Source organism: Enoplosus armatus, chromosome 21 (assembly GCF_043641665.1).
Source record: "Enoplosus armatus isolate fEnoArm2 chromosome 21, fEnoArm2.hap1, whole genome shotgun sequence".
NCBI lineage: Eukaryota > Metazoa > Chordata > Actinopteri > Centrarchiformes > Enoplosidae > Enoplosus > Enoplosus armatus.
The window spans coordinates 15,126,657-15,149,131 of record NC_092200.1 but is presented as its reverse complement, the minus strand read 5'-3'; the positions used below and the strand labels follow the sequence as shown (position 1 = coordinate 15,149,131).

At 40.4% G+C, this 22,475-nt stretch overlaps 1 protein-coding gene across 1 annotated transcript in view; it reads right to left on the bottom strand.

Moving 5' to 3' along the window:
- Positions 1-1,749: 1,749 nt before the first annotated feature.
- The window catches only part of prkdc (protein kinase, DNA-activated, catalytic subunit), a 32,190-nt gene continuing 11,464 nt past the window's right edge, over positions 1,750-22,475 (bottom strand). Inside the window, exons 32-86 of the mRNA XM_070927781.1 lie at positions 22,122-22,348; positions 21,823-22,031; positions 21,297-21,429; positions 20,872-21,030; positions 20,424-20,627; positions 19,995-20,183; positions 19,750-19,854; positions 19,427-19,594; positions 19,112-19,239; positions 18,597-18,798; positions 18,282-18,460; positions 17,999-18,167; positions 17,809-17,874; positions 17,657-17,720; positions 17,313-17,461; positions 16,934-17,074; positions 16,644-16,763; positions 16,340-16,483; positions 15,856-16,007; positions 15,444-15,575; positions 15,085-15,196; positions 14,747-14,868; positions 14,495-14,644; positions 14,000-14,173; positions 13,679-13,777; positions 13,296-13,506; positions 13,007-13,181; positions 12,650-12,853; positions 12,414-12,529; positions 12,147-12,278; positions 11,825-12,004; positions 11,446-11,654; positions 11,152-11,290; positions 10,820-11,008; positions 10,309-10,533; positions 9,972-10,080; positions 9,703-9,805; positions 9,432-9,594; positions 9,159-9,333; positions 8,380-8,573; positions 8,003-8,186; positions 7,184-7,344; positions 6,497-6,708; positions 6,275-6,362; positions 6,038-6,181; positions 5,340-5,547; positions 5,086-5,153; positions 4,754-4,974; positions 4,417-4,509; positions 3,755-3,835; positions 3,543-3,614; positions 3,252-3,453; positions 2,945-3,133; positions 2,649-2,788; positions 1,750-2,349 (exon numbers count right to left, since the gene is read on the bottom strand). Of these exons, the coding sequence (XP_070783882.1) occupies positions 2,145-2,349; positions 2,649-2,788; positions 2,945-3,133; positions 3,252-3,453; positions 3,543-3,614; positions 3,755-3,835; positions 4,417-4,509; positions 4,754-4,974; positions 5,086-5,153; positions 5,340-5,547; positions 6,038-6,181; positions 6,275-6,362; positions 6,497-6,708; positions 7,184-7,344; positions 8,003-8,186; positions 8,380-8,573; positions 9,159-9,333; positions 9,432-9,594; positions 9,703-9,805; positions 9,972-10,080; positions 10,309-10,533; positions 10,820-11,008; positions 11,152-11,290; positions 11,446-11,654; positions 11,825-12,004; positions 12,147-12,278; positions 12,414-12,529; positions 12,650-12,853; positions 13,007-13,181; positions 13,296-13,506; positions 13,679-13,777; positions 14,000-14,173; positions 14,495-14,644; positions 14,747-14,868; positions 15,085-15,196; positions 15,444-15,575; positions 15,856-16,007; positions 16,340-16,483; positions 16,644-16,763; positions 16,934-17,074; positions 17,313-17,461; positions 17,657-17,720; positions 17,809-17,874; positions 17,999-18,167; positions 18,282-18,460; positions 18,597-18,798; positions 19,112-19,239; positions 19,427-19,594; positions 19,750-19,854; positions 19,995-20,183; positions 20,424-20,627; positions 20,872-21,030; positions 21,297-21,429; positions 21,823-22,031; positions 22,122-22,348 (8,489 nt within the window). The 3' untranslated portion in view covers positions 1,750-2,144. The remainder of the gene's footprint in view (positions 2,350-2,648; positions 2,789-2,944; positions 3,134-3,251; positions 3,454-3,542; positions 3,615-3,754; positions 3,836-4,416; positions 4,510-4,753; positions 4,975-5,085; positions 5,154-5,339; positions 5,548-6,037; positions 6,182-6,274; positions 6,363-6,496; positions 6,709-7,183; positions 7,345-8,002; positions 8,187-8,379; positions 8,574-9,158; positions 9,334-9,431; positions 9,595-9,702; positions 9,806-9,971; positions 10,081-10,308; positions 10,534-10,819; positions 11,009-11,151; positions 11,291-11,445; positions 11,655-11,824; positions 12,005-12,146; positions 12,279-12,413; positions 12,530-12,649; positions 12,854-13,006; positions 13,182-13,295; positions 13,507-13,678; positions 13,778-13,999; positions 14,174-14,494; positions 14,645-14,746; positions 14,869-15,084; positions 15,197-15,443; positions 15,576-15,855; positions 16,008-16,339; positions 16,484-16,643; positions 16,764-16,933; positions 17,075-17,312; positions 17,462-17,656; positions 17,721-17,808; positions 17,875-17,998; positions 18,168-18,281; positions 18,461-18,596; positions 18,799-19,111; positions 19,240-19,426; positions 19,595-19,749; positions 19,855-19,994; positions 20,184-20,423; positions 20,628-20,871; positions 21,031-21,296; positions 21,430-21,822; positions 22,032-22,121; positions 22,349-22,475) is intronic.

The following is a 22,475-nucleotide window of genomic DNA, read 5'->3' as shown; positions in this document are numbered from 1 at the left end:
AGACATTGTTAGGGGGTGGGAACCAAGGTGGGAACCCACTGAGTCATCATATTATTGTTACTAAGCTAGTGACTCCTACTGGTTGGTCTGGGTGCCTGCATGCAGAGGTGGTGGGACGTGGCAGGCACAGTATGAATCTCCATGCACACCAGCTCTCCCAATGAAGCTATTACAGTTTAGAGAGGGGCGCGCCCTAACATGTACATAATATATCATGGATTGTCAGTACATAAGTGTATTATGTTGAAGTTTCTATGAATATTTTGTTTCTTTTTGCAGCAGCAGAACACACAATGAAAACAGACCTTGCCAGCCTCCTTAATATCACTAATAGGTATATGGGTATCAAAGGACACCTACAGAATTATTGTCAGTGCAAAAAGGAGCAAAATGACTGTGACACTGACTTTGATCAAATATGTAATAGTACTGGTCTGCAACTTAACCCTTTTTTCTACTTTGGATTATAATCTATTAACAAGACTAAGAGTCTACAGCCATGCTAGTGGGCTCTGTGGGACAAATTGTACAAATGAAATGAAAATTTGACCTGATGATGGCACTAGTGATTACAATTCATCCTGAAATTAACATAAACATCTGCTCCAAATTTCACGGCAATACATCCAACAGTTATCCAGATATTTCACTACAAACTATCAAAATCATGGAAGCGGTAAAGGACTAAACTAATTTTGATGAATCCTCTGTGGACCATGAATGTCTGTAAATTCTTTCATAGCAATCCAATCAACAGCTGTTGAGATATTTCAGGGTCGACTGATATTTCCACTCCCTTGAGCAACACCGCTAGCATGGCTAAAAACTGATTACGAGATGTTTGGGTTTTTTAAATAACAACTCAGCACTACGAAGTAATTCAAGATTGTGGCATGAAAAGTTGCACAACAATTTCATATAATACCTGGAGCACTAATGTGATCTGTACAGCAAGATAATCATGAGTGGATGAGTGTGCTTGCTGAAGTCAGTCTCACATATAATTACTTTGCAAAACATAATATACAAAACAAACTAATATGTGCAATGTAATTCTAGGAATAAGCTATACAGATATTATATACCAGAATTTTTGGTAGGTTGTCCAGTTGAGCTATGAGCTTTAGTTATAAGATGAATCTGTAATTTCTGATAGAGTAATTGATTTCATACAACTTATCTGTTCAAAAGGATAAGGATAATATATAATCAGTCAGTTCTGCATTTGTGTCGCCCTGCAAACACTTTTTCATGACATGACATGACTCAAAGATAACATCACTCCTGCTCTTTAGGCTTACTATGAAGCCACAGAATTAAAATAGGACATGTACTGTGTACTATTTTAGTAACATTTTACCTGGTTGGTCTGGGCACCTGCACCTAGGAGGGGTCTGCAAAGTTTCCATTTATATTTTGATTTTTTTTACAGCATTCATTTGCCACCATGGAATCCATTGGACATGAATCCATGCTAATCACAGCCTGTTTGCAATGTTCACCACAAACATTTTACACCATGTTTTAAGCCTACAGGGGTGAGTGTTTCGTACTGAAAAGGTAGATTTTCGGTGGAGATCGAGGCAAGATTTGTCATTTTTGTTCATTCACTGATACACTGCCATTATTAAAGTAATCTGATTACAATAAATTATCTTTAAATATAACTCTCCCTTTGCTTTCTTTTGTTGTATGAGTTATATTCATATCATAGGAAATAATACTTTGTTTGCAGTTTTAATCAGCAAAACATTTTTATTTCATTTTAAATTGAAGTTACAAGACATTAATAGTGATGATGATAGGTCCTCCTCAAACAGAACTGAAGTGCAAGGAATGGCCAACATTATGGTGTTTATGCCCATATTGTCTCAGATTTAAAACAAGATTACAATTCCAAAATTCCATCCTTTTTCCAGACTTACATTTCTTTATTTTAAGTTAAGATAATATGCTGATCCTCACAACAACACAATACATGAATATTACTTTTACAGAGATAATTTTAAGAGCATTAAACAAAACAAACATGTTCTCAAATCTATTTTCTAGACACCTGTACGACCCATGGCTGTTCACCTATAATAAGATTTGTTTTCCCAATTACTGTGAATGACTTTAGAAATACTTCACAAATCAAAGAATCAGACCCACGGTTCCCAGCCCACCCAAACTCTGCCAAGCACATTTGGGTCCATGGCTTGGTCAAGCAGACAGTCCACCTGCTTCTCCACCGACAAGCCTTCGGCAGGAAGCTTAGCGCGAATGTTGTGCTCCTTAGTCCCCGAGGCCACAGACTGCATCCCCGGGAAGGCAGCGTCCTTCTCAAAGCCCAGCTTTAGCTCCTCACTGATAAAAATAAACCAACATCTAAATCACTGTCAAATTCAGGGTCTTTTTTGAAGACCAGTTATAGTATTTTGGATTGAAACCACTGAAAGCTGATATTTGTTTATCTTTAAACCAAAAATGAATTGCATCAAGAAGGGCTAAAAATGGGATAATGTAGATAATGGGAAAGAGAATAATGACATAAAAGGAATGGAGACAAACTAGTTATCACAACTATGACGGCGAAATTTAATTAAACATTAATGAAATTGATTGACCTATTGATTGGTCTGCCATATTGTGTTTTGATGATATACCTGGTTATAGCAGCCGGATTTGCTCCTTCTAGTTTTCTTCTGGCAAAGTCCACCTTCTGTAAGGGGTACCAGTTGATTTCTTTGGTGTTTACATTTTCCGTCCACGTGCCTCCTTTCTTCAGTTGTTTCTGCTCAAAGTTCTGTGTAATAGCAATGGGAAATGTTGCATATTACAAAAACTCTTAAGGTCAGATTCACACCACATATTCTGTCTGTAACACACTTAAAATCCCCAAACACTGACAGTTCAGAAATTCAATATTAAATGGGATCTTTGAAGCAGCAGCGATGGTTACCTTCCAATCCAGCGAGGGCTCCTTGACGAACACATCCATGGTGTTTAGCAACAGGTCCGGCTCAGCGCTGTAAGCTCGCAAGGAGTGGACCATGACGCTCTGGACCAAACCCGACTCCTTCAGGGGTTGCATTAGATTCACAAACTGTTGGGTCAGCCGGAAAGGCATGAGCTCAGGCACAGGGAGGAACTGTGAGGAAATACAAGATTGCACAGAAAGGGAATTATTTATACAAGAGATGGTTGTGTCTTTTTCCAGACTGAAATACGTTTTCACTTCTTCCTAGACTGAAACAAGCATGACTTACCTGTGTGGCTGAACCGAATGCGTGACCAAAGTCGATGCCAATCATGCCTCCTGTTTCCATGTTGATCATGAAGTTGGAAAGATGGCGGTCTCCAATTCCTATAATCCAGTGGCTGACACACAGTAAGGCATGAGAGCTGATGAAGTGGGAGCGCAAGGAAAGGAAGGCCTCGGGACTGTTGCACATCTTCAGAAAAGCTCTCCTGGAAATTGAGAGAGAAAAAAATGTTAATGTTAAAAGTGTTAACCTTTAATCATGGGCGGATTTGTTTTTAAGAGACACTTTACTTACTTCAGGAGATCACTGGGCACATGCTGCAATACTTTCAAAAAGTTGCTGACTGTCTCAGCACGTGCTGCTTTCCTGGCAAAGAAGAATTATGCTGTAGCTCATGCTGATATTTCATATTTGATCAAAAAAGAGACAGGGACAGTCAACAACATTTTACTGAAGCAGTTATAGTTACTTGACGTATCCAGCATTTTATGAACAAAATCACTTACTTGTAAGCCTGACTATATAGTGCAATACCATTCATTTTTGGAGCAAAGGTTGAGAGCCACTTATTGTAGTCTTCAACACACCTTTAAGAGAAAGAAGTCACCCAGTTTATATTCATAAAACAAAACTCCACTGAGATGAGCAACTACACAAAATACCTCAATAGTGACAAAAACCATAAAAAAGAAATATCACTGCTTTATGCTGCACTGTGCGGAGCATACTGATAACTGTCAGCTGATTGTTGTTGATACAGTTAGAGTGCTGTGTCTGCACCGCTTATGTTTCTGAATGGAATTATTTTAAAATGCTTTTGTATGAGCTCAACATTTTCGATAACAATAATAAGTAAGTTATGCAATGACACACTTATGTTTAATTAATAAAATGAATGCGATTCAAGAGAAAATACTCCACAGACCGCAGCACCATATGTAGCGGTGCTTAAGTTAGAGTAAGAGTACAATGTTTTTTGTTTTGCTTTAAAACCTAAACTTCAAATATATATATCTTAGGCAAAAAACTATTTAATTTAAAAATGATAATAATTGAATAATTGCTAAAATGATTTCCCTTTTATAGCACAGCAAATTTAGCAAAAACTCAACTTTCATCACTGGACAATGGGCTGACATCCAAGTTATTAAAGTGAAATGCACTGTACCTCCCTGCCCTCTGCTGCTCCTCGGCAGTCATTGTGCCATACAGGAAATCCTTCAGAGTACAGGTGTTGTCCATCCATTCAATTAGACCAATTCTGAAAAGGCAGTGAGACGCGGTTACCCTGGCAAACTCAGTTTTTCTCCATAACATCCAAATAGTATTTTGTAGTTTTTGGAGTGTCAGTATGGCACCAAGTCTTCAAAATATGTCTGGACGGGCCCAATGAAATAACATGATAAAATAATAATATAATAACATAAAGTCATTTTGGTACATCAGGAGGCCTTCTCAGTTTATCTAGAAAGACAGACAGAAGGATAGACAGACGGGCTCAGTACCTAGTGGTTATGGGAATGACTTGATAGGTGCGGAGCTGCAAGCCTCTGTGTGTGCAGGTGGCGTCATGACTCAGCAAAATGTTCATGACAGCAAAAAGCTGCTCGATGCGTTGGTCCTGGCGGAGGTCCTCCCCGCCCTTCACCAGGAAGGGGTGGTCCCGCTCATCATCCCCACGAATGATCAGACGTTTGGGGCGGCGAATGGAGGACATCACCTTTACCTGAAGGGCATAAATTCACACTAATATACTAACCAGCCCTGACTGGGATTTCAAACAAACACACTAGACGCTATTAGAATTCGAATTGTCTTATTTTACAGTGAAGCATACCCTTTCATCAAAGCCTGTTATTTTTGCATGATACTCTGGCAAAGGTTTTGATCTGCCATCATATTGTCCTACAAAAAGAGAAAAAAAGATCTTCATCAGTGAATAGAATTCAACAGAATAGTGTTTTAATTTCAGTTGTAAGTCTGTAATGACTAGAAATAACTAATAACCACATTAGAAAAATGCCATAAACAAGACATTTCAGAGAGTTCAGATTACCCTGAATTTAATAAAGTGAGCATTTATTTTCTGACCTGGGATCTCCAGCTCATTGCTGAATGGGTCTGCTTTAAATCCACTCAGCCAGGGCGAGTATTCCTTCAGGTTCCCTGGTTCCTTCTGAAATCCACGCATGGATGCTGCCAGTTCGTCCACTTGCCGCACAAAGCTCTTTTCTTTTCTCTTCTCAAACAGCTTGCTGCCTTTAGGTCCTAGCAGTTTCTCCACATCTTTAGCAAATTTCTGCAATGAATACCACAGTAACAATATTTAACATGATATTTTGTTACTACTACAAAAAAATGTAAGATTACGGATTGAAAGTCTTCAGTTGCTACTGTATGTCTGGTCTCTGGTACAGAGCCCCAAAATTTAGTAAAAGGTTTTCAGACAAGTCAAAAAATATAACTGTATACATAGATAAATAATATTGTTCTTGCAACAATAGCTATAGCATTTTAGCTAGCAAGCCAAGAAATATTTCAGTCTGATAACATTTTGTCGCTGCTCCATACTCTGACAGGTCTTTCATAGGACACATCCTATGGGATGTAAGTGATGCATTTTAAGTTTGGAATAAAGAGAAAATGAAATGAAAGTGAATAACTGGGTAGTCAGCATATGCAGCAATAAACACAATAGCTGAAAAGACAAAGGAGAAAGTGTATACCTCAAAGTGAAACTCAAACTAGTGCTATATAAAAAAGATGAAAGATCGAAGCAATCTACAAACTTGGATGAATTTCTTGCGAAACATTCCGTGACCGGCTGCGGTACGATCCCCGAGTGAAGAGTGCATCTCGTCGTACATGTTTCCCATCCGCTTCTTGTCAAATTTTGTTTTTTCCAATTCATTTTTCAAACAATCCCACCAATCCTGCGTGGACCAAATGACAAGGAATCAATAACAGGCCCCAAAAACCAGTAGGTGGCAGCTTGATTAATTCGGGGTCGAACTTGCACTTGTTACCCTAAAAATCATCTCAGGGTTTGTAAGCTGCTGGAGCGCATCCACAAAGTTCTTCACAGCTCCTCCCTTATCCAGCATGCTCCTGAGCCTGTTGACACACACAACATAAATGCGCAGATGTTTATAAAATGCACTAGTAACATCGAACCCAGGAAAACAATGGGAATCCATCAGGAATTGCAACTTTTCTTTCTTCCCCAGACTAAATACTAAGCAGGTCACCTGTTGACAAATTCCTGCTGCCGGTGTCCCGTAGCCGAGTCCTCAAACTCGTAACTCTCACTGCTGATCATTAGAGCGTAAACCAGTGCTTGAGGGTAGCACTCTGCTATCTGCCCAATGCAATGCTGCACTGCCACAGCTTCCGGTTTGTCCAAAAGGGCGACCATTTGACTGATCCAGCCAATCAGCATCCAGCAGGGAACTGACATCATCTACACATGGAAGATAGTAGTGTCACCGTAAACTAAAGCGCACATATGGCATAAACTTTGGGAAATAAGCTTGTTCGCTTTCTGGTGGAGAATTAGATGAGAAGATACCACTCTCATATGTGTCTATTAAATATGAAGCTGCAGCCAGCAGCTTAATTTAGCATACAGACTGGAAACAGCTAGCCTGGCTCTATCCAACTATTTCTTTAAAGCATTAATGGCTGTAATGCAATTAACAGATGGGTACATTTCCACAAATAGTTTGAGACCATTGCAAAACAAAGAACTGCTATACATTAAAAGACACTTATATTTTGAGTAAAATGTTGATAAACAAATCTTTATATAACATCCTTACTATAATAATTTACGCCAGCCCAAGAAGAAGGTTAGAATATTTAGCATATGCACACTGGGATAAACTGTATTAGCGTGGGTTTACCCTCCACAACATCCCTGGTTATGACACACTAACCTCTTTGGTCATGAGGTCCAGGGTCTCAGAGGGGTACGACTCGATGATCTGCAGCAGACGTGGGAACTTGAGGCGAGCTTCCTCCGAGTTCATCTTCAGTGCTTTCAACATAGTCTCTACTACATGAACAGGCAGCGCCAACAGGTCGGGAAATTGTCTTTCTGTAAAAAAACAAACAAACAAATGACTTGCTAATGGAGGAAGTGCAATTCTTTAAGATACCCACACAAGGACACTTAAATAAAATACAGCTATACTGTTTATTTAAGTTATCCCTTTAACATCTCTGGGCGTATGAGGCCATTGTAGGGTCTGCATCAATGTGATAAAGTACATTGATTTGTCAGGTATTTAACTAATCCAAAACCAGACAGTCCATATTATTTTATCTATAAACACCTGCTGAATTGAATTACTAGACAAACTGCTGTATCACAATATATATTGCAATATAACCTTAAATATACCGTGATAAAAGACTGTTTTCCATGTTGCCTATCCCTTATTGTTTTATGGCATATTTGCCTTCATCTGACAACAGGAAGAAGAGAGCATCAGGAAATACAGTGAGAGAGAAGGATAAAATGTGACAAAAGTCCTTTAGGTTTAGGTTTAGGTTTAGGTTAGATCACTGGAAAATACTTTGAAAGTGCATCAGTCAAATACACAAGTGTTCTCTACAGGGAGCTTAGCATTATTTCATGTAAGAGGTGTATGTTTTCTATACAGAAAATATATGTATATACATATCTCCACAATGCCTTCATTGGTAAATCAGAATAACTGATCAGACGATCAGTTAGTTATATTAGTACTCGCCAGTCTCACTCTGCTCCTCCTCTCGCAGTCGTTTGTCACAGAAGTTAGCCAAAGCCATGTATGTCTCAACGATGCTGCTGCTTTCCACACAGTCCTGGGTGTAAGACTGAAGCTCTTCATCAGCCTTTCTGGTAGCATCACACAGCAGCTTCAATGCTTGTAGCTGCAGCCCCACCTCCACATTCTGCAGGGTAAACAGGTTTCAACATCAACAAAGTACAGTCTTTTCTCATTCAGATACATGAATCAATGTTTAGCTCCTGTGTTTTGCAGCACCATCACCCATATTTTGACATTTGCATAGCCCATAAGCAATTCAAAGACTGTACACTATATGTTTTAAAGTTTAACATAATTAAAACATCTAAGTAGAGTACCTTTGGATTTTCATCGGGCCAAGCAGCTCCAGAAAGCTTTGCAACTCTCTCCGCTTTCTCAGCTTCAATAGTTCCCAGGACCGAGGGGCTTCTGCTGACAGCTGAGGCCAGGATGTGGAAAGATGTACCCTGGAGTATCTTTTGGTATCTGAATATTTTGGCTGTGGCACTCTGACAGTCAGCCTGAAGGTCGTCTGCAGAGAGAAAAGAGCTAACATGAAACATCTCAAGAGGAAACAAGAGAAGCTGAAATCACTCAGCTGTATGCGCATGTCACTGCAAATTTCTTATGGAAAGTACTAATTGAACCCTGACTTGCAATTACTAATGTTATGAACTCCAGAACAAAGTGCAAAAAAGGACCACTAGAGGTGCTATGGAGCAATGTTTTACTAGTGAGTCTTGCATTGTGCACATGCGCACGAGGACGCACCAGCACATAAATTGGTTTCTGCCACTGGTTTCATGCTATTCTGCTGACAGTTGGTGGTAATAATGCGCCGTCACACGTAGCAATGCCCCAACAAAGGCAGTGAAGAAGATTGCTAACAAGCAACATGAATGTAAACAATGCATAAAAAGGAAGGAAATGGACTAAACATGTTTGTTAGACCTCAAGTATACTCAAAATGTGTTATGATGTGTAACACTGAATGGAAACATGAACACTTCACAGGGCAGCTTTAAGTTATCACATCATCACAAAATCTGGCAAGTCAAATATAAAATCAGTTGTGTAACACACAAGATAATGTACAGGAGTCATTTTCCCTGCTTACCCAGGAATGGGATAGTCTTTAGCATGGCACTGACTTGCTCCACTGGCCCCTGGGTCTGACTGCGTTTATGGCTGTAGCGGCTAAAACTGTGGACCCACCTCAGCAACCAGCCTCTGTTTGTTTTAGCTTCCCTGTAAAGTTCCTTCAGCAGCTTGGTGGCCACAGGAAAGTTATTCTGAAAATAAAAGTTGTATCTCAAGGTGAGTTTGTGGTAAACAACAGTGTGTGACAGCACAAAAAGTCAGTAAGTAACTTCCACAGTTGTTTCTTCACCTGCTTCCATGCGCTATCGGCCATTTGTAGCTTCATGTTGAACTTGCAGTCATTTACTAATGTGTCAATGTCACCTGCTGGGTCTTCTGACCCGTCCACCTCCATACTGTCACTGGGAGCGTGGCCTTCCAGCTTTCCCCTGATCTTGTCCAAGAAGAAACATCTGAAATGTAGAGATCAAAATTTGACACTGTGTCACAATTTGCTATCTGACTATTTAAAAGATTTGTGGTACGGAAGTGAAATATAAAAAAACACAACAATTTTGTACCGAGACGTAATGATGTCATCCCATAAATTCACTGGATCCAGTTTAGCATCAGGATACCGTTCAGTCCATAGTCTGATGAGCCGCTTGAGGGAGCTCACAGACACTAATGAATGAAATACAGAGAAAAGTTACTAGATTTTGAAAGCAAAAAATAAAAACAAAATAAGAGTATAACCTTTCAAGGAAGAGAAGAAATTACTACTTTTAACTGTTTTATTTGGATATTCACTGTTAAAGACACATTTTAAAAAGGCAATATTTCCGCTCACCCTCTCCTTTCATGAACAGCAGGAAGTCCTGGATTTCAGTCAAGGCCTGCGCTGACTGTAGGGTGGTCAGCCGGCTTTGAGTCAACAGTGTATCCACACTAGAGTAATTCTATAGAAGGCAAAGAGATTGAGTGCACACTGTGGTTGAGTGTAGTTTCAGATCCATTTCTGCATATTCTTTGCAGGATGTATGAAATCTACATATACAGCATATACACAACATATTGTACAGTACATACATGAACTTTTTTGCTTTTAAAGTAAGAATCAATTAATAATGATCTTTGTTGTTCTAAAACTCTGAGGTGCCTGACAGGAAGGACGTGTAACAGCAGACCTCCATAAAGAGCTGCATGGCGTAGTTGGTGTAGTATTTTGCACGGTCGTAGTCCTCCTGCAGGATGTAGAGCAAGCTGAGCTCTTGGCTGTAGTGACTTTCCAGCAGCTTTTTGTGCTCCTCCACCCTCATGGCTTTGTCGATGAAACTGAGAAGAGTTTGGTCCATCTCACCAAGCTGCAGCTGCTTCAACATGCTGCGGATCATGTGCCGCAGGTACATATCCTGGAACAAACGCAGAATGCATGAGAATTTCCACTTCTATTTCCAGTGCTTTTATCATGCTATGATATGTTGCAGAATTCTCTTTTTTGTCAAAATTAATCTCAATATACCATTGCAATATTTTATTACTAAAGGTGACTGAAGAGTCTGGGAAGGGCATGCCATGAAGGGCTGTTCAACAAGAGAGGAAGAGTGCTGTTTTGGTTGGAATTAAAACCTGCAGGACGTCATCTCTCCCAGGTACATGACTGAGAATTCCTAGACTGTGAATGGTCATTTCTATTACCTGGTAAAGCGGTTCCGACCACATCCTCTCGAGGTTGGGTGGGGAGTTTTCATCTATGTACACAGTGGAGCAGTACTGAAGAGACTTCCACTCAGTCAGGTGACTGTAGGCCTCCATAGCAGCTATTTCCCAGAAGTCCTTCTCAGAGTCAGTGGGCTCGCCATCACTCCAGTCCTCAGTATTTAGAGCCTGCCAGTATGGAAGAGAGTATGCACTTCACTTTTACACTACAGTGCTACACATACAGCTAGCAGGCTGGTAAACCTGTACCAATCCACATGCTACCTCAGCATTATGATAGACTTATTGTATTGTATTGTGAAACACTATACCTCATTGTAAAGCTTCACAGCTTCTGCAAAGTCAGTGTTGGCTTCAGCTTGAAGCGCAGCACAGGTGATCGACTTAGTCCCAACTTTACCGCCAAAGATGCCGCGCACGACATCATAATCTTCCAAAGATCTGTAAAGTCTGGAGCGCAGAGGAAACAGTAAATGATGCTCTAATCTTCAACCCAGGTATGATGAACTTGAGCTATCTATGGAGAAGACCTTAACCTTAACAGTATGGTGTACACAAGCCAGCACTGGTAGAGCCAGCGTCAAAATAAACAACATTGTTAATACCTTGCTAGGTGGATCCATTTCTTGGTGTCTGGGGGGATTTCTTTGCGTCCTCGTGACCGTTTGGCAGGAGGCTCATTCCGACTGTCACCCTGCAACAAACCCTCTTCCAGCAGCAGGATGCCCGAGGGCTGCTGAAGACTCACCAGGCAAGTGGAGCTGATGGCTGCTGGATCGAGCTGCTGCAGCTCCTTATTCTGGTAGCACATGTCCTAACAACACAACCGGCAGAGTATGAACTCAACAGTTTTATTATAACAATTTAACAATCACGCTAAAACATAATCTTACTTCTTATTCTCAATGAAGGCCACTGTAATTTTACAGATTCAGGACTTTGCCAGCTGAGTCAAAATATTAAAATAGTTTCTGAAGGTCATACCTGCACACATGCTATAAATGGAGGGAAGCAGAGGGTACTCTTGCTCAGGAAAGTATTCATGTTGCACCGCAGCTCCTCTTTAATCCTCCCGCTCTCCCCTCTTGATTTGTGCGTTTCCATTTCTTGGAGGATACCAGCAAACAGGGAGCTGAACAGCTGTTTGGCTAAAATTGGATCTCTCTGAAGGAACATGCATAGAGAAAAAAGAACCCAGTAACTGTGATCAACGCTGGATATATGTATTGTTCATATTCATTTATGTTAAGTATATTTACAGCCTGACTACTTTGTTGGAAGGGCACAGAAACAGTGGCAGTCTTACCTGTGCTAGTGCTTGAAGGGGGGTGATGAGGCTGCTGTATGAGATCTGGATGTCTGGAAAGTCTCCCACTCTGTAGTTACGATAGAGAGTCACCTGAGCCTCTTTTCGCAGCCTTTGATCAGCTTTGTCTTCCTGTGGGTCACCCAACAGAACAGGTTAGAGACACTGGCAATCTTGAAACTTCCATGTGCTGCCGTATAGCTTTTCAAAATGAATTGCACTAAGGATAAATACGGATCAGCATATTGGCTGTCATGTGTTCGATACCTTCTTCTGTTTCTGTTGTCTGATCTCTCTTTGTGCAAAATTCAAGCTGACTTTCTCCTGATCCTTGAGAAACCTGCGTCTCAATCTCAGGATGTTATTTCGTTGCTCGTTTTCTGCTGTTGAAATAAAAGATATTCACAGTAATAGAGTCTCAATTAATTTGAAATGTTTAACTTAAAAAAACGAAATGTGATTGCTGTATGGTTGCAGATGGGTATTTCTTCTCAGAGACAAACCTTTAGTGCGACTGTCCACCTCATCGGTTGATGCAGTAAGTCGCCTTAGACCAAAGCCTTCTCCTACTGGTCTCCTTGCTGAAGTCTGCCTCTCTCCTTTCTTATCAAACACCAACAATGAAGACAGAGACTCAGAGCCAAGTGTGTACTCTGCTAGTGTATCCACACTGCTGCCCGTCAGCCAGTTATATGCTGTACGTCGACCTGGGAAGAATTTTTAAATCCAGGGTAAATATACCTGTGTTAACCTGCAAATTCTCTGACTGCAGAGCTAGAGATACAGCAGACGCTTCTATCTTTAGTACTGGTATAATAGTACTTTAGTACTAATACCAGGATACTGAATTACAGTGGTACCTGCTGTTTGGGTTTGGGTGAACTCTAATGAAGTCTGAGTGGCTCGGAGCTTCCCCGTCATGGCTCCAGACTGGGATGCCACCAGACTTTCTGGGCCCTGAGAGCTTTGGGTTTCAACAAACATGGGAGTCATCACTGTGCTTCTGAAGCGCCAGTTAGAATCAATCACATAGTCCTAGAGAGTGGAAAAACATAATTATTACATCAGTAGCATACAAATAAAAAAATCTCAAACTCGCTCATTTTTAACTGACCTCGAGAGAAACAAAAGCTGTAGATTTCAACTGACCTGGAAAGTACACTCTGACAGTGGATACTCAAACATGTTGCGTGTGAAGTCAGGACTCTGGCTGGTCATTTCCAGTAGCAGATTGGTAGCCAAGCTTAAGAAACACCTTTCTATTTGACAGGAGTATAGCGAGCGAAGCACCGTCAACATTCGTTCTAGAGTCGCAGTGGGGAGGCGCTTCTTCTGACTCCAGAAGTTACGAACATAAAGCCTGAAAACATAACGGACAGGGATTTTTTTTGTTAAAACACTGGATATTGTATTGTGGATTGTTGGGATTACACTTACCTGCATAATATATGAAAAGATAACATAAAACAAAGACAATGCAAAAAATAAATAAAACATAAAATAAAGGCTAGCGAGAAATAGCGGGTACTTACTGAAGGCCTTGGTTTTCTTCAGAAAGTCCCTGAAGTAGTGTTTCTTTAGCTGCATTCAAAACCTCTACTGAGGTGTTGTCTTCCATGCTCTCTGCATCACTGGAAGAACAATAAAAAAACAGTATATCATTAAAGCTCACACCAGAAAAGTAAAGAATGGACTGCAAGCAGCATTGGTTAATAGTTTACATTACACAGCCACCCCTTGGGTCAAATCAGAAAACACTACTGAAACCATTTTGGCATAAATACTGTAAATCACAAGACAGAAAAGTGGGAAATTATTTGTTTGATAACTGAAGACAACACGGCTCACAGTACCTGTAGTTGTCCTGGATCCACATGAGGATGTCATACATCCGCTCTCTGCACACTGGTGAAGGATGGGAGAGGAAAGCTGTCACAGCTCCCAGGAGCTCCTGAAGCTGAACCGGAGTCAGGCGGGCAATAATCTTGTGGATGATATCCAGACAGACTCTCTGCCTTGCTTCATCCCTGGGGGGCACAGATGAGTAATGTGTCGAAACGTGGTTGCAGCACAAATAAATATTCAATTGTGTTATTCATTTACACTTATAAGCTAAAAGGGAGAAAAAATCCCTTTTGATATTCTGACTTTGAAGATCACAAAGGAACTGGACAAACTGTTAATTCAAAAAAGAGGTGAAATTTGTTTGCAAGAGCTCTTTGGGGTACTTACATATACATTGATGTCTCAACATTTTTGCAGGGATGACTGATGGATATGAACCAAAACAGTCCAGAAAGACAATAAACATGATGCAGATCATGGAGAAGACAGCGATTAGGACTTACCTGTGGCCCATCATCTGGATGAAGCCTGTGGTCTTCAGCTGCAGAAAGATGTCGGGGATGACATCAGCTCGGCTCAGCACACACTCCAAAGAGTGAGTCTTTAAGATGCCGTGCAACTTTGGCAGGAGGGAGAACACGTAGTTGACAAACCTGAAAAATTAAAAATAAAGCAGACTTATCAGACAATCAGACTTCATTCAAATTATTTTCATGTTACGACGTATAAAACATAAAGCCGAACTACAAACTCACCGATCCATAAATGGAGGAAAGTGCTTTGACACTTTGCTCAAGCAAATAATGAATTTGTCATCCATGTCCTTTTTCTTCAGCTTTGTTATCTTATTTGCAGCTTGATTGAGAAGTTCCTGATGCTGAGACAAGAATCAAAAATTTAAAAAATCTGACATTCATAAGGTTTCTTTTTTATCAAGATATACATCACCTGACTTTACCTAAGCATTAACTTATAAAAATAAATATTCTTTTCCATGTGAGATCTTTTCTACTAAGGTGTCTTGAGTTCTTCTCAAACGTAAACATGAATGAAATATAACTGTAATTCAACCAAACTGGGGAAAGTCTCATACATTGTCCATTTCAGTCATATTCTTCAGGGTGAGGCCAATAATTTCAGCAGCAGCTGCGTAGATGTCTTTATACCTTACAAAGGACACGTTGTTGGTGAGCGACTGGATGTACCTGAAAATAAACAGCACACAGAAATGATTAAAGACATTTTGCATGATGGCAGTATGTGAGCTACAACACACATGTGCACACATTTGAAAAGAAACCATATACATGTGAATATACTGCTCTCGATTTCTCTTCCTATATGTTGCTTTACTTCACCTGAGCTTAAAAAACAACACTTGTACTAGCAAATTTAATTATGGTTTCAAACAGTAAAGCTGTGGGGTGTCACAGTGTACACTATATGTTTTACCTCTCATATTCAATTCCACACGAGGCGTCGTAAGCAGGGAGGTTGTTGGCCAGGATGATTCCCAGCAGCTGAAGTCCAACAGAGTTGTCTTTACTGTTTGGGTCGGTGCCACAAAACCGCTCGTGTATGAGACTACAAGGGCAAGAAAAGAGATTCAGCCAAGGACCGGTTAAATTCCATTTCATTCATAATATACAGCATTTATGCTAGTACACTACCAAATGTACAAACAGATCTATCGCAATCTTCTGACTCTCCCCTTGTTGGTGAGGGCTGATTTGCTGAATAAAGAAATCATTATAAATAGCGTGTAAAGTGTTTGTGTCCTGTTGTGAACTGGCCAGATCCACTGAGCTACAGGCTTGTGTCAAATGCATAGAAAAAGTGTTCAGTGAGAGTGTGCATGTACTACCTGTAAGGCACATGTAGGCAATCTTTCCAGCACTCTACCAGAGTGCGAATGATCTCCAGGTTGTGGCGGAAAACTGCCCTCTTGGAATGGAAGCTGTGCTTCATCAGGAACTCTAACAGGCGGTTGGCGAGCACTTCATCTCTGGGGTTACCCTGGGACAAAAAAATTCAGTTATTACTGATAATCCACTAGTGCTCCATAGTTTCTTTATATGATAATGAAATGCAACAATGGCTTAAGGCAAAAAAGCCTGGGGGACACTCATTCTCAAAACATCTGTTTAAACTCCGACACTTTTTAAAAAACTTTATTATATATTATATACTTTATTATACAATTCTTATACCCCTAAAAAATTCCTTGCAAAATTCAAAAACCACATGTTGTAATTTTTATATTAAACTTAAACAAATGTTGATATATACATGACAAAAATTTATTCATGATTTATATTTGCTGTCTTTAAAATGTAAGTAGGAGCAACCTCGGGGCTGGCCAGGCTTGTCCAAGAGAGCACTGTGACCACAATATCCACCACCATAAAATGGATGCCCTCTCCTCCGTTGTTTCCTGAGACCACGACCTGCAGGAGTGGCCCCAGAAAGTGCTTGGCATACGGTCGAAAAACCTGGAAAAATCAACATCAAAGTTAACATTAAATACATAAAAACAAATAGTGACCATAAGAAGAGCAGAGTATGAGGTGTCACATACAGGTAGATACAGTATCATCATATGTATTTATTTTCAAAGACTAATTGAATACATTTGTACATAGGGACATTTACCTCCTCTGTGTTGATGATGAGCTTTGAGATGAAAAGTCGAACATTCAGAGGTGTTGCTGGATTTGCTAGTTTTGCATGTAGAAATTTCATCCATGGGGGAAGTTCAACAGGCATGTTTCCCTGTTTCAGTAACAAAGGAGAGAGTTCCAAAATAATATTTGTAGATGATTATATTATACTGATGTGAAGGCCAGTGTCACTTAAACCTGTTCAGATAAAATATAATGGAAATGATTGTTTGTAAAAAGATCAAAAGTCAAACTTGTTTACTGTTTGTCGGTGCCACTGACCTGTTCTATTTTGGGGGTTATGTTGTTCCTTTGCATGTGTCCAATAAGAGCAGTCATGGTTGTCATGCATTCATGCTGATTTAGCTCATCCATTTCTAGATCCACCAGTGCATTCTGGGAGGGACTTGTCTCCTCTGTCTCCTTGACGTACAAACATACCAACAAACGTCCTTATCACCATCAAAACCAGATTATAATGTGTCTGCTTTTAAACTGCAAATGACCTGTCACAGTGCTAAACACATATACAAAAACATACATTTAGTTGCCCCCAAGGATTTTAGCCTCGGCAGGGCGGACGAACCTCTGAAACAACGTTTAGACCATCATATGACACTAAAACACATTACAAGCTCAAAACAAATATCATATGACTAACTCTTTTTGCAATGGTGCGTCTGTGTCCTTCAGGGTTTTGGGAGCTGAAGGAAAAGCTTTGGACTCCGGTGGAGAAATCAAACTGACTCATCTCCTCACTCAGGCTGCTGTCGGCCATGTAAGACTGGGAGGACAGATACACTGGCGCTTCTATGGAAACCACAACATAAATATCATGAACGAACATCAACATCAACAAATTACTGGAGATGCTCTGACATCTATGGCCACCTAATGACTTATGTTAGACATGTCACATACCAATTCATTGTAAAGAGCAACTGCTCTGTGACAAAGACGGCCAAATTCTATAGTTTTAAAAACATTGTTGTGAGCAGTAAATACCTCCATTCTCCTCGCTCACTCCTTTTCGAATAATGACGTATTTCTTCTTTCTCTCAAGTGGAACCTACATTGATGAAAAAAACAAATGACTAAACCAACTCAAAATATACTGTTAAACAAACAGGTATGTTAATAAAAAAAAACCCAACAACCTCAATTTCAACTGGAAAGTTGTAGGTCCTTTCAACATCAATGATATTTTCCAGAATGAACTGATTCTGGAAAACGAAAGAAAGGCACAATCAGTGAAGTAGTGTAATTAATTGTAGTGCATCATTGCTAAATGAAAGATGACTGCGGTGCTGAAGTGAGTTGGATATCATTATAGAAGCCAGCCAGTACCTTCTCTGGTTTCTCACTGAAGAGGAAGCCATGGTAGAATTTGGGCTCATTGAAGCTGCAGCTGATGACGGCAATGGCACAGTTGTATGCAGCACAGTGATAGTGCCTCCTAAGTTCAAGGAGCTGAGTCTCACCAGCCATGTTCTCCGTGAACGCTTCAAAACATGACCTAATTGAAATGAAAATCAATATTCATAATACATTCATGGGAGAATAAGGACATTTTACATTTTACATGCTTTCGTGTTACGTCTTGTATTTTAAAAGTGTGGGGGAGTCCTACTTGATCAAGGTCTTGGACAATTCATTTCCCTCTGTTTTGTCTAAATGACAGTAGGCTTGATTAATACGGGATTCCTTGGAGTAAACCTCTTCTTTGGGAAGCCGAGAATAGAGGAGCTCCATCAGCTTGTAGCAGCCGTTCTTCTTCAGCAACTGGATCTCAAACTCCATTATGTTTGACTGAAATTGACAAATGAAGTAGTCTTTAATCAATTTAAAATGTGCTCCTCCGGTCTACATAATACAGTATTGGCTTTGGGCTGTGAGGACAAATCTTCACATATTTCCCCAAATGTAACAACGTTAAGAAGCAAACCTTAGTGAAGCGGCTGAGCAGCAAATCAGTTATGTCGGAGACATTTGCCACAAAGAAGTCATTCAGGGCCTTGGTGCTACAGTGAGAGGCAAGCGGCAGCAGAACCCTCTCCATCATGTTCTGCAACATGGAGCTCGTCGGCACATCACCCTGATGGATCACCCCGTACACTGTACGCAGTAGCTGCACTGCACTGCTCGACCTAGTCAGACATTGACGAACACAGGCAGTGGACACGAAATGAGCAACTCCTGTACGATCTAATGCAACGTGATATAATGAGCCTGCAGTGCAACTTAAAAGGCCTCTTTTGAGTCACTGCCATGACGTCATCTCATATATCATCTCTTATAAGGGTGTTGACTATTCTGTTCATTTTCTAAAACTAAAAGGGTATCAGCAAGCATGTTTAACCTATCAACTGAAAACACCTAATGTACCTCAATGTAAGAAAGAAAGAAACCTCACGTGTTTGTCTCCCATGACTGAAAAATGGTTGTGAAGGCTTTACTAACCGCTTGGCAATTCTTTGGAAACAAGTTTGGAAGTGCTCCTCCATGATGTGTTTTCTATCTCGAGACAGAATCCCTGCCATCAATTTGAGCAGGAGTGGGCTCTGTGAAAGCTCCAGGGCATCCAGCAACTAAAAGACAGAAAGAAATGTAGGGTTGGTCCAACAAAAAACCTGGTTAAACCAAATAAGAGACACTTGCCACATAAGAATCTTTGGTCAGTCTTTAGAGACAGCTGAGTCTGCTTGTTCTAAAAGGGATCAGATGAACTTTTCACCTCTTGATCGGTGTTCCCCTCCTTTTTCTCCAAAACTTTACCTTTCGGATACAGTCCATGTAGTTGTTGCGGTGAAGCGAGCCCTTAGCAAACTCATCCGACTGCATGGGGAAGTGGGAGGCCACCAGGGCGTCAAGGGCTCTCTGCAGCTCAGCCAGTGGCTCCTCTGGCAGGGTTGTGAAGAAAGGCAGCACCAACAGGGCCTGACTCTGAAGAATTGATAGAACCCAACAAAAGAAACTTATACTTAAGCTTAATTTAGATTTGTTTGTAAGTAACTCAAACAGAAAAGGTAAAAACTGTACAGCAATTTGAAGTAATGCACTGTACTGACTGTCAAAACATAATACACCCTCTCCATTACCTTGAGATTCAGAGGCAGATTCATGTCAACCAGCAGCATAGTGAAAGTGTAAAACACCGGTCTGAATGCTTCATGGTTGACATTGGAGCAGACAGAGGAGTCAATCTGATGAGAGAGGGAAAAAGTGGTAGAGGCAGTTAGAAAAAGAAATGGGTACGTTTGTATTACACTGCATTGTGTAGCTTGTGTAGCTGAGCACATAAATGACAAGGGGACACACAGTAGTAACTCCAGCTTCATAATACCTGTAGGAGCTTGGAGAGCAGCAGGAGAGTGGCAGTTTTGCTCTCAGGCGTTGAAGAGTGTCCTTCCCACCATGACTGCAGAGTATCCCACCTTCTTAGCACCTCTTCAACCAGCTGTTGTCCCTGAGTCTTCCTCACAGAGCGCTCTCTAAAGCTGTGGTCTAGCATGCCATTCAGTAAGATGCTCACCTGATAAAAAAAAAATCAAAAAATCAATGAAAAACAACAGTGTTCCTTTACAAATGCATGGCTACGATGCACTGCTAGTGCTCAAAATTAGATCTGGGCTGACAATGATACTTTTATAGTACTCATTAGTACTCTTTTTTTATCATTCTATTTGTTTTGGGAATGCTTTTGGTAAACTTTGTACAAAAACATTTTCTGAAACAAATTCAGAAATGTGAAAAAAAGAGGAGAAAGAGCTACCATGCTGGGATTTTGAGAGGAAGCTTTCATGAGACGTGGTACTGTGGTGTCCAGACTTCTCAGCAGCTCAGTGTTGATGGTCGTCTGGAAGAGGCTGTAGAAGTACTCGCCGTGCGAGAAGCTCATGAAGTTGTGGCTGTGACTTCCAGATATTGGCACAGAGAGCATAATGGTGTTCAACAACAAGTCCACCAGCTGCTCACTCTGCAGAGAACAGAGAACAGGAGGCAGCAAGCAGTGAAACACTCAGTAAACTCAGACAAGAAACACTTGCATCACATTCATACAATTTTTTATTGATATAATAATCTCCGTATATTTCATCACTATGCATTAGCTACATTTTTATTTTTATCTTAACTTTTTTGCTGTTGTCAGCTGACTGCAGCTCCAATGGCTCGGTTCCAATTTAATTTAATTTACTTAAGAGAAGAGAAGTAGCACTGACCTGTTGACTCAGAGAAAAAGCGAGCTGAAGCAGGCCGTCTGCTAGCCTCTTGGTATTTATGTCCAAGGATGGAAGTGCCTTCCTGTCCTCACCAGGTGCTATGCCTTTATACACAGTCATTAGAAGACGGGACCCAAGGGATTTGGCATAGGCTGCATCCTTTAACACAACAAGAAAGACCAAAAAGTGTGGCTGCCACTGTATTAGAGAGTATGCAATAAGCACTCAAAGAAAAAATCCATGTAAGATCTATTCTCCTATATCAAAATATGTCATCAGTACATAAAGTACAATCACTTATGTTCATTTTCAATATGTTTTGAGTGTTTGATAATTATGAAAACTGAATTGCATGGCACATTTGGACAACTGAAAAATGGTGCTACAAATATAAAGCTTATTTTGGTTTGTCTCAGGCCACATACCTGGCTGTGCAGAATGGAGCTGAGGAAGTCGGCTTTGGGGATCTGCTTACAGGAAGACAGAACCATTTCCATGTGCTCATGGCGGCTCAGAGCGCTGGAATGGTAGAGATCTACAGCACACAACTCCTCTACACTAGAGAGATCATTAGAGATTAAGAAAGGGATTAATAACTGATTACTGGTGTTGATAACTGTACTATCATCAATCATTAATAACTATAATTTCCTTATATCAATGAATCTATCATAAATCATACAGACTCAAAAAACGTCATAATAAATACAATTAAAAGTTAAAACAAAAGATGAACTACTCCTGATTGCAATTGTCAGCTCCTGACTCATGAATCCAAATGAATCATGCCATCTCAATTTTATTTTTTCAACCTTTATTAACCGTCTTTTGAGATACATGATCTCTTTTATGAGATACATTTTTTTTTTCAAACCATTCAGCCATTTCATCTGGATTGTCTTTTTCTCTAACAGTGAACTAAAAATGAGTACTCAAAGATGACTAACATACCTTTTACGTGAGATTTTTCTCTGCAAACTGCTTTCAATATGAGTGCGGTAAGGTGAGGCCAGCAGGGCCTTTAGTAAAGGAACACACACTTCTGGTAGGTTCTTCATGACCTCCACATCGGCGATGTTGAAACCTACAGTGGATGGCTCACACACCACCAGCGCAGTCAGCTCAAAAAAAGCTGAGACAAAAATGTCTTGTTCCAGAAGCTGCAAATAAATGGAGGATATAGTGAGCAAAAAGAAAAACTTTCAAAGGAAGAATCATGACTTTTTTTAATGTCAGAGAGTCAGTGATACCTTCCAAAACTCCTGGTCTCCTTTGACAAGAATCATGCTGGCAAACTCCAGCAGGCGGACAATGATGGTGCACTTGCTGAAGTTGTACTGGTCCACCTCTCTTGGGCTGAAGTGAGAGGTCTTCTCGCCGAGAGGGAAGCAGCTCTCTGCTGCTACCAGTTCCTGAGTGGCCAGCTCAATCAAAAAGAAATGTATAGCTTTCAGAAAGCTTGACTTCTCTTCAGAGCCTTGACAATGAAGGAAGAAAAACAAAAGAGACTTCATGTTAGAAAGTAAGGGAGGGGATAATCAATACTGATTTAAAACAATTTTCCCTTTTACATGACTTTTTGCTTCATGTCATCATCATGATAG